Below are 16,752 nucleotides of genomic sequence, written 5' to 3'. Positions count from 1 at the left end.
ATTTTAACATGCAAATGAAACCAATTATCCTTTGATTCTCCTGTACGGTGGAATTTATTGACTTTACGTGAATGTGAGCCTTGCGCTGCTGAGGTCAGCTAAGATTGTTGTAAATTCACCTTGCATGGAAGGCAGTCTGGAGCAGAAGGAACGTAGCAGGAGTAAGAACCGTCTGGTACTTTCGTCTCCATTTAGACATTTGTGACAGAAGCATCACAGTTCAGCGTGACCCCGAGTACTTTTTGATATATCCGTCTGTCAACCAGGATATGTAGCCGGTCCATAATTTAAGACCACAGGTTAAGAATGCAAAATGCTTCAAAATTCCAATATTATAGGGCAGTGATGTACCCAAAAAAAATGTTGTCTGCTACTTTTATCTCAGAAGGGACGTGGGTGGCGCTGTGGGTTAAACCACAGAGCCTAGGACTTGCCAATCAGAAGGTTGGTGGTTCGAATCCCCGTGACAGGGTGAGCTCCCGTTGCTTAGTCCCTGCTCCTGCCAACCTAGCAGTTCGAAAGCATGTCCAAGTGCAAGTAGATAAATAGGTACCTCTCCGGCGGGAAGGTAAACAGCGTTTCCGTGTGCTGTTCTGGTTCGCCAGAAGCAGCTTAGTCATGCTGGCCACATGACCCAGAAGCTGTATGCCAGCTCCCTTGGCCAATAAAGCGAGATGAGCGCCGCAACCCCAGAGTCGGTCACGACTGGACCTAATGGTCAGGAGTCCCTTTACCTTTACCTTACTTTTATCTCACTGCCAGATAGCTGCATTAAAAGCCTGATTTACAGTGGTACCTCGGGTTAAGAACTTAACTCTTTCTGGAGGTCTGTTCTTAACCTGAAACTGTTCTTAACCTGAAGCATCACTTTAGCTAATGGGGCCTCCTGCTGCCGCCGTGCCGCCGGAGCACGATTTCTGTTCTCATCCTGAAGCAAAGTTCTTAACCCGAGGTACTATTTCTGGGTCAGCGGAGTCTGTAACCTGAAGCGTATGTAACCTGAGGTACCACTGTACATGAGTTGGCCTCAGTTAGGGAAATCTCATCAGGCTGAGTGCCGAGGAGAAAGGTCCCTCCCAGGTGCGCCGAGTTGGGCCCAACATTCGGGGGGGGGGGGGAGCTGTTGCAGGTGCATGATGTCACATGTGTGATGCCCCTCCCCCAGTCCTCATGGGCATCCCTTTGAGGATCGCCTTTCTGGGAAGGTGATCTGGCAATCATGGCGGGGAGCCCAGAGGGTGAAAATCACCCTCCACACCTCCCAAGTGGAGGGCGAGCACTCACCCAGGGGCGATGAGGGATGGTGGCCCCCTCAGTATTGGGTGGGGAGACTCAGTCCCCTGCCTGGAAATATTGAGGGGTCCCTTCCACCCCCTATAACGGCGCCCCTGCTCCCTCCCACTGTTGATAATCTCCCCCAATGCAGAGCTCCTTGGATCAAAACATTTGGGGATTCATTTTGCGTTGTGGAATGGGGGAGGAAAAGGAACACATAAAAGGAGGCTTGACTTCCACAGGCTAATGTAATTTTTGGCAGAAAATATTGGTGTCTCTGCATCGTGCATGGAAGTTGTACGGCAATAGTTAATTGCTTGGAAGTGCCGTTTCTCGGACGTCTGACCATGGAAGCAATTTTAGGATCTAAGTACAATCATTGCCATGCATGCAAGTACTGGGGAAGTTGGTAGAAACCAATGTAATTTTCTCATCGCAGCAGCTGCTGCCCTTCAATCTACAAACTCAGTTTTTATTCCGTGTGTCCCTTCATATCAGCTAGAGGTCATTATTTCCCCTGGAAATAAAGGCAATTGAAAATGTCAGCTCTCACTTCCTTGCCGCATCAACATTATCTGCTGGGTAAATATTTTCTGTTGCTCATTGAGCAGAAAACGGATTGTTGGGAGATGCACTTAGATAATGAGCACTTTTTGAAAAGACACTCAGCTAAGCATGGATACCCTAGCAACAAAATGTGAGGTTTGCCGCTTTCTATTTTTATGGATGAGTGCGAGAAAGGCAGCCTTTTATTTCTGCAAAAAAAATGGAAAAGAGGGACATGAAATAGCACAGAATCTCAGCAAATATACCTGTTGCACAGAAAAGGAGGATGCTTGGAAACCTTGTTCTTCAATGTTCTGTCAATAAGGGCAAAACCCCATGGATGGTATTACTAGTGGCAATAAATGTTCCTTTGCCTTTAATGTCCATATTGCCACATGGGCAGTCATCAGTGTACAAGTACAGGTAGCAATGTACCTGGCCACAATGATCCATGCGACAGTCACCTCCAGGCTTGACTACTGTAATTCGCTCTATGCGGGGCTGCCCTTGAAGCTGTCCCAGAAACTCCAGCGGGTGCAGAATGCAGCAGCGAGGCTCCTCACGGGGTCTCTGCCATGGGAGCATATTCACCCAGTGCTTTTCCAGCTGCACTGGCTCCCAGATTTAAGGTGCTGATTTTTTATTTTTTTTTTTAGAATAATATTTATTCAGGTTTTAAAACATTACAAAAAAAAAAAAAAACAGAAAACACAATACAAAAAAAAACACCAAGACATTTCCAAGAAAAAATACAAAAAAAAAAAAAACAGATAAAAAGGAAAAAAAATAATTAGAAAATACATACAATCAAAACAGAAAAAAAGAAAAGAAAAAACAAGTTAAACCTTTACATAATTTCTTTCTATGACTTATTTCCTTGACCTCCTCACACCTCCCCTCTTTGTTTTCTAGTTCAAATAGATATTTCAGCAAATCCTTCATCTTTATTTTTATCCTAATAATTTATCTTAATATACTGTAATTTTCCATTCTCTCTTTCACCAATTAGCCAACCACTTTTACTTTATTTAATCTTATTTCTCATTAAAACTGATATATTTAAACCTATTCTCTTAAGACATTTCCCCTAGGGTCATAAAAATTCCATTCCACGATTTCTCCATCTCTCATTAAAAACAATTTTTTTTTTAAAAAAAAAATCACAATATATACACTTTAAATTCCCAATTTTCTTTCACCGTCCCCCCTCCCCGGTCTCGGCCCCTGCGGATTTTGACCTTTAAAGCCCTTCAGGGCCTAGGACCCTCGTACCTATGGGACCGCCGCTCCCAGTATGCCCCATGGAGGACCTTAAGGTCCATAAATAGCAACACTCTAGAGGTCCCGGGCCCTAAGGAAATTAGATTAGCCTCAACCAGAGCCAGGGCCTTTTCAACACTGGCTCCGGTCTGGTGGAACGCTCTGCCTCATGAGACCAGGGCCCTGCAGGATCTGATTTCTTTCCGCAGGGCCTGTAAGACAGAGTTGTTCCGCCTGGCCTTTGGCTTGGAGCCAATTTGATTCCCTCCCCCTCTTTCTTTTTCTTTTTCCTTTCTCCTCCTGTGAAGAGGGTGCTTTTTAATATTTTAATATTTTAATGTTTCAATATTTTAATGTTGCATTTTAATCTTGTTTTTAAGTTGTATTCATTCAATTTGTTTTTATTATTGCTTGTTAGCCGCCCTGAGCCTGGCCTTGGCTGGGGAGGGCGGGGTATAAATAAAAATTATTATTATTATTATTATTATTATTATTATTATTATTACTCCTCTCTACCATCACCTACACAAACATGGGTGGTCACCAGTGGAGAACATGGATCGCATCATTTTCCAGTGCTACTGTTGTGCCACATTTACTTGAATGCAATGCACACCTTTTTTGGCCAAATCACATCGTGAAAATTAGGGTGCGCATTAGATTTGATGGCATATTTACATTCGCCAGCAAGTACTTTTTTGGTTTCAAGGTTTTGAAAATCGAGGTGCGCATTAGATTCGCGTATGGTACATTTAGTAATAGGTCTGGGTAAGATGTTTTGCAGATAGTCTGTGCAGATCTGCAATCCTCCCCATTATTTTTTAAATTGTAGGTGTGACTGAGAAGGATAAGCAGTCACAGGTTGGTTTTCCTTCGGGTTATTCGGATGTTCTGATACCTCACAGCCCATCTGGCAAACAGACTTTCTACGCCTGGTGAACATAAAAAATGAGTTGATCAGATCTAGGAAGCTTTTATTGGTTCTGTTGCATGTCAGAACACTAATGTTGACATGATAATACAGGTGGGTCTCTGCCTATTACACACAATACAAGAGAAAGGATGGGAGCAGGCTAATTCTGCTCAATGCAAGTCAAATGGTTATATGGGAAGAATGGTCACTGAATCTAAGAACAGCCAGGCTGATGCAGAAGTCACCTGAAAAATTAGCCTTCATGCTAAAATAATAATCTGTGGCGGCTTCTTCTTCCTTGGTATTGTTAGTAAAATAATTATTTAATGAATATGTATGATGCTATGGTGAAAAACAAAACAAAACTTGAAAGCTCGCTAAACATTTTCCAAGCACATTTCATTTAGCTAAGCCTAACCAGACATGTAATTTTATTACACATTTTATCCGTGTTTGATAATTCCATTAGGTCTGCTGCTTTTCAAAATCTTATCAATTCTATTTGTATTTTCTTATGGCACTTACGTAAACCGCTTGGAGGGGATCGTTTGATTAAGCGGGATAATAGAATCAGAGAATTGTAGGGTTGGAAGGGAATACAATAATCCCTTTGTCCGGTTCTTTCTGCCCTCCTAGTTCTAATGTTCTTCGAAGGACTCATCAGGTGACAAGGCATCAGTGTGGTATTTGTTGTTGTTGTTTAGTTGTTTAGTCGTGTCCGACTCTTTGTGACCCCATGGACCAGAGCACGCCAGGCACTCCTGTCTTCCACGGCCTCCCGCAGTTTGGTCAAACTCATGCTGGTAGCTTCGAGAACACTGTCCAACCATCTCGTCCTCTGTCGTCCCCTTCTCCTTGTGCCCTCCATCTTTCCCCACATCAGGGTCTTTTCCAGGGAGTCTTCTCTTCTCATGAGGTGGCCAAAGTCTTGGAGCCTCAGCTTCACAATCTGTCCTTCCAGTGAGCACTGAGGGCTGATTTCCTTCAGAACGGATAGGTTTGATCTTCTTGCAGTCCATGGGACTCTCAAGAGTCTCCTCTAGCACCATAATTCAAAAGCATCAGTTCTTCGGCGATCAGCCTTCTTTATGGTCCAGCTCTCACATCCGTACATCACTACTGGGAAATATTCCTAAAATATCATATACCAGTTGATGGGGGCGAAGCTATTCCTAACATGCCAATCTTGTGTCACATAGTTATAGCTGTTGTGGCTATGTAAATTTTTGGGTAACCTTTGGTGATCTCCTGATGGCAGTCAAAAGATATGAGCTAGCTCTTAGTTATTTGAGTTAGTCAACACTTTCTCTATTAAAAAAACAACAACACAGTATGATGACTTTACAGAATGGCATGGTTCACATGTCAAACTAAGCCAAGCCATGTTTTACTGGGACCAGAGGAATGTGCTGGCTCCCAGAGTAATGCTTCTTTCACCCCAGTCCTTTTTATAGCACAGTGTGGTGTGGCAATTAAACCAAGGTTTGGCTTAGCGTGTCATGGTTAATGTAGCAACCAGGACCATGGTTAATGTAGCCAGGCTTCATCCTATCGTTAACAACCATGGTTAAGGAAGAGAGTATTGGCAAAACCTATTGGCTCTTCGCAAGTTTCTGACTAGTTGCATGACCTTAGCCAGACCTAGCAGAGTACATGCAGAATCCACGGAAGCAATTGGCGACTTGGTTGCAGACAGGATAGACGAAGCAGGAACCAGGAACTTGTAGTTAGGTGTTTATTATATACAGTGGACTATTTACAGGAACAGAACACGGATCTTTTGCTAGCTCTCTCTGACACAACTCACAGCTCCTACACTGACACACAGAACTCTGAACCTCTGAACTAACACATTCCAGTTAGTGGGCCATTAATTATCACTCCCTTGAAAGAGCTTGACCAATCAGGGAGCTGTCTGCATGTCTCTGTTATCACCAGGCAGACTTACTCCTTCAAATTGCCTTCTGGCTGTCTGCCAAACCTTAATTGACTCTGTGTGAGCAGCTGCACATACACAGTTTCCCAACAGAGAGCCCTTGACCACAATTTCCAGTTTGGACAACACACCAAGTCAAATGTTGATGCTGCATTTTGGTAAAAGGATCACGAAGGAGCAAAGTGGATGTGTGCTTCTCTTCAGGAACCATCATGTCTGTGCCGATCCAGTGAGCCATGGTTTTGTTTACCAAGATGTGCAAAGAAGGCTAGTAAGCATCTGTTTAGAATGTGTAGGGTTGTGTGACTAACAGATGGTTTCTGGCAAAATCTATTGACGTGCTTTTCTCTTTCTGTTTTCAGGTTGTGTGGAGGAAACTTGGAGATGCTGTCGGCTCGTGTCCTGGAATTAGGCAACACTTGTCTGGAAACCAGTACAAAGGGCCTATGTGAATGGATATTTTTTTAAGGAACAAAGGAACCATTTCAGCTACTGTTGGATTTAATCTTGTCAAAGCAGCCTCTTTCCTAACAAGGAGACAACTCCATTCATCACCTCTGGAATCTGGATTGCTCTGCCCCCTCCCTTCGTTCCTGCAAGGACTTTGGCGAAAAGTATCCGGATCTCATCACACTCAATATATATTCTGACTAATCCAACTCTGCTTCTGCCATGAGCATTTACAGTCTATACGCCCAGGAGGTACCAGCTGATAATTCCGAAGGCTGTTAAAATCTGCTGCTGGAGGAGAACCCACATGGAAGAAGTGTTTAATGTGTTGGCCTTCCTGTGACATTTCCCCAGGAGCTTTTTCACCAGATTGGAAAGATACCTACAAACTGTGCCTTTTGGCCATCCCAGTTTGGACAGTTAGGTTCTCCTGGTAGCTCTACACCAGGGTGTGTTAAAAAAAATAAATGTTAGTTAATATGGTGCTTAGGCAGATTGCAGCTGAAACACTTTCCTTTGTAGAGTAATTGCATTCTGAGGTGCTAAATATAAGACCTTCAAGTCTCCTAACCAGCCAGTAGTGTAGCAAAGAAAACAACGGCACTAAAACTGAGCCCCCGCCCCCACCCGAAACAAAAAGAATTCATTTGTTTTCATTTGTTTTGGCAAATGTCTTCCGAAGAGGTGGCATTTCTCCTCTTAAGAGAAGGCATTCCTCTCTTAAGCTTGAAGGCCAATGCTGAGGCAACCCCAGGAATGGAGCAGTGATGAGTCTGTCTTGTAAAGAGCAGGAGTTCCCTCTCTGAGAGACCAGATAGAACAAGGAGCTGGGCTGATGGATCGTCAGTCCCCCAGCAAAGTTGCTAGATGGCAGTAGTGCGATCCAATATGGAGTCTGATTTGGGATCAGGTATGTTCTGTGTTTTACCAGGGACAAGCCGAAGAGGCAGTCCAAAAAAGTGGGAGAGGGTTGTGTGAGGGAGGTCCATTGGAGGAAGAGAGATGAAGCAAAGGCAATGGAGGACTTTTAGAGTTTTGGCTTCCAGAAGTTCACCAGGGTAGAACAGAAGCTGGCGAGGGGGTGGGGAATTCTGCTAGATTCACTTGCTAGGCCAGCGGTTCTCAACCTGTGGGTCCCCAGATGTTGTTGGACTACAACTCCCATCATCCCTGAGCTCTGGCCTTGCTAGCTAGGGGTGATGGGAGTTGTAGTTCAACAACATCTGGGGACCCACAGGTTGAGAAAGGCTGCACTAGGCTTTTCACACTGGCCAGATGCTAAAGGCTTTTTCCAGATCCAAAGAGCCCCAGTTTCCAGCTTCTCGTGAGGATTGCACATACCTGCTCATACATTATACAGAGCATCCAAGTTAATTTCAAGGATTCTGTTTAGATGTCCAGAAAATTAACCTTGATTCTACATCAGGCTTTCCCAAACTTGGGTCTCTGGCTGTTTTTGGACTACAGTTCCCATCACCCCTGACCACTGGTCTTGCTAGCTAGGGAAGATGGGAATTGTAGTCCAAAAAACAGTCAGAGACTCAAGTTTGGGAAACTCTGTTCTGGATTACAACTTGGGGTGGAAGTCATTGTAGCATTATGACAATCATTCCATCAGGGCAAGCATTTTAGTTTGGGAGGAGGCAGAATGTCCCCCTTTTCCTGCTCCAGTGCACTGTTTGAGGGGTTCTCCTGACCCCCCCCCCAGAGCCAACTTGAGGGGTGCATGGGGAGGAGAGGAGGAGAAGCTCCATTGCACTTATGGAAGTCATGGTGCTGCTTTCTGCTAGTGTTGGATCTGGCCCTTAAGACCCTGGCACATATTGAAGATTCTGCACCAGAGCCTGGTGTCTGTGACTCTATGGGGCCCTCCTTGCTGCCTCTCTGCTTGCATTACCAGGGGGAAGAAAGAAGGAAGGACTAAATTTGTGGCCTGAAGATCTTATAAAGTGTTTTAAGGCTCTTTTGAATGCTCGGTATCTTTAGGGCAAGTAGACCTTAGTGGTGCTGAAGTGGCCAGCTACTCAGGATGTAGGGGAAGCAGCCAGTACTTCTGGGAAATCGCATGTTGCTCTTGCTGCTTTTGATGAGTAATGTGAGTGGCCAAAGGCAGTGGAGAGGACCCAGTTTGAGGTCTCCGGGGCATAAGCTTCATCAGAGCTCTTATTCCAGCAGAAGTGTGGTGCATCCTGGGAAGTCCAACCCCATGGAATGATGCACCCTGGGAAGTTCAGCTTCCACGGTGGCCAGCTGTTCTGAATGCACCAGGTGTTCATGGAAGCATCTGAGGTCCACGATCCTGGTTCGACCCTCTGGCAACTTAGCTGGATGTCTGTGTGCGTGCGCACGTGATTTGCAACCCATCAATTCCAGCAGGTTTTGGGCTTTCAGGCCTGGAACCCTCTACAAGGCCTGATCCATATTAACTTGAGGCTAGATCCTAGGCAGTTTGGACCCACACAGTGCAGACAACCAAAAACAGAGCGTGTGAGTTGAACCGCATGGCTGTGTTCCAGGTCGCACAGTGCTCTAGGAGGCCTGGGACAGGTTAGTTGGCTCCCGCATGTGGAGGGAACAAATTCTTCCCCTCCCCTAGTCCTGACTCCTTATTATGACATAGTAAGTATGCTCCCGTGTAGATGACATCACAGCTGTTAGCTTTAGGATGCTGCCTGGGTCTCCCCAGCCACCTTGACTCCCAACATATGAACCCATTTTTCTGTGCCACGTAGAAGCTGTCTACAACACCTAAATGACAATTGTCCGTGCTGGATGTTCCTGGTTTCCTGGTGCTGTCTTCTGCTGCGCTGTTGCAGAGCCCTGAGTTGAGTTGTGACATCAGAGAGCACAACGAACCAAGCCTCAAACCTGTTGAAAAACACACTCCTTCCCTAACGCTTCTTTACTGGTGCCGTGGGCTTTAGAATTAAATATTTGAAGCCTCCACTCTGCCAAATCCTGCTGAGGGTCCTTTCTGAGTACTGAGTGACTTCCTTCATCCATTTCCTTGACCACACAAATATTTTGCTTCACAGGAGTCTATAAGAGCGCTGTATTTATGAGAATAATAAGAAGAAGAAAGCTTTTGTTGCTGATGGTCGCATCTTTTCAAAGGAAACGTTGAATATTCTCAAAAGCATGTCCTTCCTTCATCCAAGGTTTTAAACTCTTGTCCGTTGTGCCTGAGTTTCTGGACCTGGGTGGGCTTATGTTGACATTTCTCTCCCCCCCCCATTTCCCCCCCCTCCATATGCCATTAGATTGTGTGTATTCAGCTCTGATAGCTATTTTGTGTATATCTCAAAATGCAGCAACAGTTTCTCGTATGAATGTGCAACAGGCTTGTGAATAGATGCTGTTGCTTTGACTTTCTAACCATAGCTGAGTATTTAAAGCAAAAAAGCAAACAAAACAAAACCAAGGCTAACATAGGAATGCAACAATTCCCAAGTTTTTGGGTTCCCCTCCCCCTTGATTAATGAGATTGGGTTCCCCAAGCTTATATCCTCCCCTCTTCTCCCCCTGCCAAATGGGCTTTGTTACATGTTGTGTTATTGATCTGTGGGTCGTGGAATGTGGCGGCGCTGTGTCGGTACAACCCTTTCGCCCTATACATGGTAGCGCAAGCGTACATTGGCTACCCGTTTTCTAGAAGGAAGAAGAAGAGAAGAAGAAGAAAATCACAAAGGGATTGATTTGTTTCAGTGGCTCGGTCGCTTTGCTAATTTTTTCCTTTCCTCCCCCCCCCCCTTTTTAACGACGTCATGCTAATGAAAACCACCACTTCGGCTATTTCTCTTTAAATTGTTGTATTCCTATAATCGTGCGAGGAACAAACGGCGAAAAGAAACCCTCAAAAGAAATTGTGCTTGCAGTCAAAGGCTGGGTCCAAAGAGCTGTTTTTGAGTTTGTCCAGGGAGGTTGTCTGACTATTTTTCATTGAAGAGCTGACCTTCCTAATCCCCTATTGCAAACTGCTTTGGAAAAAGCCCTTTGGCTGTAGAAGTAGCTTGCTGCTGGGACAGGCAGAGGTGCTGTTCGAGGAAGAAAGGTCCGAAACCTCAAACCCCCACAATCCCATGAGAGTTTGGATCCGGTTTTGTGGTTCTTTGGATCCCAGCCACGCCCTGCGGCCGCTAATTTGAGTGATGCTGGTGTTTTGCCACGACGTGTATGTAAATTTTGATACTGTATTAAAGCTATTTTTTTACAATCCACCATATAATTGGGGTGCCAGGCATTGTGTGTTCCATCTTAGCAACGGTAATAAATTATTTAATCTCACGCTCATTCGCTTGCTTGATTTTGGCACTGGACTCAGCCTAAGGTGGGTCGTGGAAAAAACAAAAACTCCACATTCATTTATTTTTAAATTAAAAGTGTTATCTGTTTGATTATTTATTTGGAGTGTGTGTATCATACCCTCCGGCCCCGGAAACTCGCCAAGTGGCCGAGAATGATGGCAAACATAATCAGTCAACTCACTGACACTGCCAACGTCTATGTGGACACCCAACTGTTGCTTTCCCTTTCATTCCTCTATCAATTTTCACTTAAAAGCCTTCAAGCGATTACTGTAACTTTATTAAACTTGCACACCACTTTCCCCCTCTTTTGTTAAAGTCCCAAAGCTACCGTATTTTTCGCTCTATAAGATGCACCAGACCATAAGACGCACCTAGTTTTTGGAGGAGGAAAACAAGAAAAAAAATATTCTGAATCCCAGAAGCCAGAACAGCAAGAGGGATCACTGCACAGCAAAAGCAGCAATCCCTCTTGCTGTTCTGGCTTCTGGGATAGCTGCACAGCCTGCATTCGCTCCATAACACACACACACACATTTCCCCTTACTTTTTAGGAGGGAAAAAGTGAGTCTTATAGAGCAAAAAATACGGTATTTGCAACCAAGTAAAAGGGAGGCCCTACGGAAAGGTCCCACTGTTCGTTGCTTCCAAAGTGGCTTGTCCTAGTCCCCAGGGCTCGGCTCAGCCAAACAAAAGAGGATACCCGTGTCTTTATGGAAACCAACCTCAAACCCTTCTGAGACAGGGCTTCAAATGATGTTCTTTATGGATACCCGTGTCTTTATGGAAACCAACCTCAAACCCTTCTGAGACAGGGCTTCAAATGATGTTCTTGACAACAAAGAGATTCTTCTTTGCAGTTCACAACAAAAGCTGAAAGCCACATGCTGACCTTGCAGCCAGCGCCAGCTCTGCCCCATCCAGGGGCCTTGAGGAGAGTTTGCAGAAGCACTCGATGAGCCCGGCAAGGACTAACGGGCTCTTCTCTCTCCCATCACTCAGCGGAAGAGAATTACATCAGTGGCACAGAGACGTTACCATGGGAACAAGGCTTTGACTCCTGCTTCCCAAAAAAATATAATACAATTAAAATTAAAAAGGGGGCCAGGACTATAAATATAATAGCAGGTTCCTTTGTTACTGAAAAAAGAAGCAACAACAACGAAAGCTACCCACAGGAAAAAGAAGCACAAAGAAGTAACCGGCAAAATTAATGAGGTATTAGATCTTGAATATGTGGTCCCACCCACACCGAACACAATATACATATTACATTTCTAAAAATGTGAAAAGGAGTACATATATATATAAATATAGTCAGCCAGTACAAACCCACACAAAGGACAAGGTTTGGCACCGTTCTGGGTTGCAGATACTCCGCTGCAACTGTTTCCAGTGATACTCAAAGCGACTCCCTGCCTCATTTGCTGCTCCTCAAAGATTTGCCCTCGCTTGCTGTTTTGAGAGCTGATAGGCAGGCCCCCCTCCCCACTGCAACAAATCAATTGCTTTCAGGAGGGGGTGGGTTTTTCGCATAACTGCCTCTTCCAGTGGAGTTACATTAACAGCATTTCAGGCATGGTCACATATTGGTTTCCAAAGGATCAAGAACGGGTTTTGCATCTCCCTTCCCCCAACCCTCCACCTCTCTCTCTTTCCCCCTGCAATTCCTGCAGTGCACATGTACATGGATGCTGGGCTTGTGTGCTGGTTTGGTCTGGATCTAAAAAGGTAAAGGGGACCCCTGACAATTAGCTCCAGTCGTGACCGACTCTGGGGTTGCTGCGCTCATCTCGCATAATTGGCCGAGGGAGCCAGCATACAGCTTCCGGGTCATGTGGCCAGCATGACTAAGCCGCTTCTGGTAAACCAGAGCAGCGCACGGAAACGCCATTTACCTTCCCGCCGGAGCGGTACCTATTTTTCTGCTTGCACTTTGACGTGCTTTCGAATTGCTAGGTTGACAGGAGCAGGGACCGAGCAACGGGAGCTCACCCCGTCACGGGGATTCAAACCGCCGACCTTCTGATCGGCAAGTCCTAGGCTCTGTGGTTTAACCCACAGTGCCAGGTCTGGGTCTAGTAGTCAATAAAATACATGGGGGGGGGCAGGCGAACCCCTCCCCACATAATCTCAAGATACAGTGCTCACACACCATTTGAATGGCAATGCCCATCAACTTTTTTTGGGGGGGGGAGGAAGCCCCCTCAAATATTTTATTGGGATGGTGAAGGGACCTTGGCCCCTAGGAGTTGGTTTCTATGCAAGCTGCTCTCTGCACCCACCCCAATATTTTGTTACGTTTGGGGAAAACCACGACAGTTTGAAGTGGTATAATACGACAGTGGTACCTCGGGTTAAGAACTTAATTCATCCTGGAGGTCCGTTCTCAACCTGAAACTGTTCTTAACCTGAAGCACCACTTTAGCTAATGGGACCTCCTGCTGCTGCCGGGCCGCCAGAACGCAATGTCTGTTCTCATCCTGAAGCAAAGTTCTTAACCTGAGGTACTATTTCTGGGTTAGCGGAGTCTGTAACCTGAAGCCTCTGTAACCTGAAGTGTCTGTAACCCGAGGTACCACAGTACTTTGAATACTGCTTTAAATATGTATAGTGCAGAAGGGGTCTGTGTTGCTTGTTTTCAGCATATACAGGACCAAGAACCCTGGGTTTGCTGCCAAATGTTTATTTCTGCCGTCTAAAGGCTGGGGATAGTCAAGGGTATCCCATACAAAATGGACAACGTGTTATATACATGGGAACAGGAGGCAAACTATTGCCTGTTTCACACAGCCTTCCCTAACCTGATCTCCTCCAGATGTTTTGGCCTACAAGTCCCATTGACCTTGGCCACTGTCCACAGTCACTGGGGCTGATGGGAATGCGAGTCTGAAACATCTTGAAGTCTGCAGAACAAGCTGCCCAGAGTAAGAGGTGAAATGTTTATAAAACAATACATGGCATATTGCAGATATTAATGTTGCGCAGCATGAAGCAATAGCATGCATAAAAGCTGGATCCTTTTGGAGTAAAAATTGTCCAGACCCACAAGTATTATTCAAAGCTTTACTAACCAGGACTTCTTCAAAAACAGGTGCAAAGTAATCAATGATGCATCCAGAAAGTTGTATAGAGCATTTGAACATTCAAGCATAGGTTCTTCTTCTTATATAACATAATTCCAAACAGGTCTAGATTCAAAATTCTCCTCAAGATGGAGATTTGCAATCAAATACCACAATCACGTGTTCTAAGGTTAAACATTTATGTGAGAGCTAGCAGAGAAGACCAGCAGTTAATGATCAACTCAGCTAGAGCTCAGAGAGAGCTTCAGTAGGCTTCCGTGGAAATTAAACCATTTCAGCAATATACATACAAGCATTCTCCATTTCAATGTGCAATCAAACAATTCTACTTAACATGAAGAAAGTGGACAAAGAAATGTCTTCCCCCCCTCTCTCATAATGCTAGAAGTTGTGGACATTCATTGAAGCTGAATACTGGAAGATTCAGGATGGATAAAAGAGAGTACTTCACACAGCACATAGTCACTCCCAACGGAAGCAGTGATGGTCACCAACTTTGGTGGCTTTAATCAAAGATTAGACAAATCCATGAAGGACAGCACTATCCATGGCTACTAGCCATGATGTCTGTGATCTGCCTTCACACTTGGAGGTAGTGGTGCTTCTGAATACCAGTTCCTGGAAACCAGAGGGGGAGAAAGCCCTCTTGTTCTCAAGTCCTGCTTGGAAGTTTCTCACAGGCATCTGGCTGGCCATTGTGGAAGCGGGACCAGATCACCGGATCCATCAAGCTCCTCTTATGTTCACATAATTAACCACCTTTGAAGGTGGGTGTCAGGCTTTAGAGAATCCAACCCTCCAACCCCGCACGGAAATTTGCCAGGAATGGATAAGACAAGGAAGTTCTTACCAATGCTCTTTATTCAATATTCACAGAGAGAGGCTTAGAAATGCAGCCTCCTGGAGTAATAATAATAATAATAATAATAATAATAATAATAATATTAATAATAATTTATTTGTATCCCGCCCTCCCGGCTGAGGCCGGGCTCAGAGCGGCTAACATCATAAAAACAACACAATAAGCATAAAAACAGACATCAATTAATTAAAATACATCTTAAAATTAATTCAGATAAGTTAAAATCTGGGCAGGTGGCAATGATCAGGGTGGAATTGAGAGTGGTTAATAATTGCCAGAACCATCTGTTTCCACTGATCATACAAGGACCTGTGAGCGGGTGGGGGGGGCCCTCCTTTGGGCTTGTTTTATACAATGGAAAGTAAGTCAAACGGGCAAGACTCGCCACAGGTGAGCAGGAAAGTTTGCAAGCCTCGCCAGACCAGGGTCGGTGTACAAGACACACATACACACACGCCAGTACCTACCACTGTCTGTTGCTCGTCCTGGAACTTCAGGCTGAGGTTCTGAATCCAAAAGAACCCCAAAGAGCCCAGCTTCAGCTCTGCCTGCAGCCGCCGGTGACACCAGTTGGTGACCAGGGTGTACAGGAGCCACCTAAGGGAATGTAATGGTGTTGCACCGAGTGAAACCCCACCCCTCCGTCTCTCCCATTATGCGTCTTCCCTACGATGGCTGATCTGCGCCTTCTGCCTCTGAGCTCTCTGCTCTCCTACTTTCAATGCCTGCCGGGTCTGGGAGAGGAGCGGGTCTGGAATGCATTCTAAAGACACTGAGTCTGTCAGCTGTCACTCCCCTTCCTCTCCCATTATTTCCCAGTTTCCCCCCTTCATCTGCCTCTGAGCTGTAACCTCCCTCAAACCCCTGTTGTAATTCTGAACTGTCTCCTTCTTCTCTGGAAGGGTCAGGATGGGGAGGTGGTCTCCACCATTCGTCCCCTACCCAGTCCCTGACAAGGGGACCCTCCCCTCCTTTATGTAATGGAGATATGAAACAAATCAAAACAAAACTGGTAGTGGAGCAAAACACTGTCGCCTATCATTTAATTTCATACAGCCCCAGAAATGGTTTGCTGCTGCGAATTAGGTTTCTGAAAACATGTTCATCTTAAATGCCTAGCTAAAAGATTTAAAAGGAAATGTGTGTGTGTGTGTGTACACACACACGCACATGAAAGATGAATTATTCATCTCATTCTCGGCAGATCACATTAATTAATTTTAAAGGAAAACAAAACAGGCAGCATGCTGTGTCTTTGGGGCTGATCTCGTGGCGAGACGAGGCCGAGGGTACGTTTAGCCTTAAGACAAGCGTTAGATGATGGGAAGGATGTGTTGACAGATGGCAAACATTTAAAAGAACAGCAGCGAGCGAGCGAGAAAGAGAGACATTTCACGTTCGTACAGCACTTTCTCAAAGTGAACCAAAGCTTTTCCCATGCATTAAGAAAGTAAGAAGAGATGGCTGAATCAGGTCAAAGGCCCATCTAGTCCAGCATCATGTTTTCATAGCGGCCAGACAAATGCTTATAGGAAACTTGCAAGGAGGACTTAAGGACGAGAGCCCTCTCTTGTGGAGCAAACATTAGGGGGTGGGGGAGAGAGATCAGCAGGAAGGTAGGTCTGTCAGAAAGGGCAGGATCCAATTCCACCGTCCTATGAGATTCTTCTTCTTTTCTTCTCTGGCGATCACTCATAGCCGAGTAAGATTGTCTTCCATAAACACAGTTTTAACAATGAGTCCGTAAGTGACTGTGAAGGCCAGTTCTGGATCCAGACGTCCTTCCACAGTGGGGACATAGGTTTCCGGGCGGGAGTTGATCACGGTGTGGATTTGCCAAACGTGCCTTCCTCTTAGCACGTTTCTCCCTTGCGTCCTGAGTTTGTGCTTCTTGAAAGACCATGGCACCTTTGGTAGAGTCTGTTCTCCAATTGGAGCGCTTGCAGGCCAGTGTTTCCCAGTTGTCAGTGTTTATACTACATTTTAGATTTGCCTTGAGAGAGTCTTTAAACCTCTTTGGTTGACCACCAGCATTACGCTTTCCATTTTTAAGTTCGGAATAGAGTAGTTGCTTTGGAAGAGGATCATCAGGCATCCGCACAACATGGCCAGTCCAATGA

General features: G+C 45.2%; 1 protein-coding gene across 5 annotated transcripts in view; it reads left to right on the top strand.

Annotated features, from left to right (window-relative positions):
• CCDC85A (coiled-coil domain containing 85A) overlaps positions 1-10,664 on the top strand; it is a 164,725-nt gene extending 154,061 nt beyond the window's left edge. For 4 of the 5 annotated variants that reach the window (XM_079968808.1, XM_079968807.1, XM_079968806.1 and 1 more), the window contains one exon: positions 6,293-10,664. In XM_079968808.1, coding sequence (XP_079824934.1) covers positions 6,293-6,342 — 50 coding nt within the window. In that variant the 3' untranslated portion in view covers positions 6,343-10,664. The remainder of the gene's footprint in view (positions 1-6,292) is intronic. The other variant, XR_013836572.1, reaches the window with a different exon arrangement.
• The last annotated feature ends 6,088 nt before the right edge of the window (positions 10,665-16,752 follow it).

The sequence above is a fragment of the Podarcis cretensis genome (genome assembly GCF_951804945.1).
Source record: "Podarcis cretensis genome assembly, chromosome: 3".
Taxonomy (NCBI): domain Eukaryota; kingdom Metazoa; phylum Chordata; class Lepidosauria; order Squamata; family Lacertidae; genus Podarcis; species Podarcis cretensis.
The sequence above is the reverse complement of the archived record's forward strand: the minus strand, read 5'-3'. Positions and strand labels throughout refer to the sequence as shown.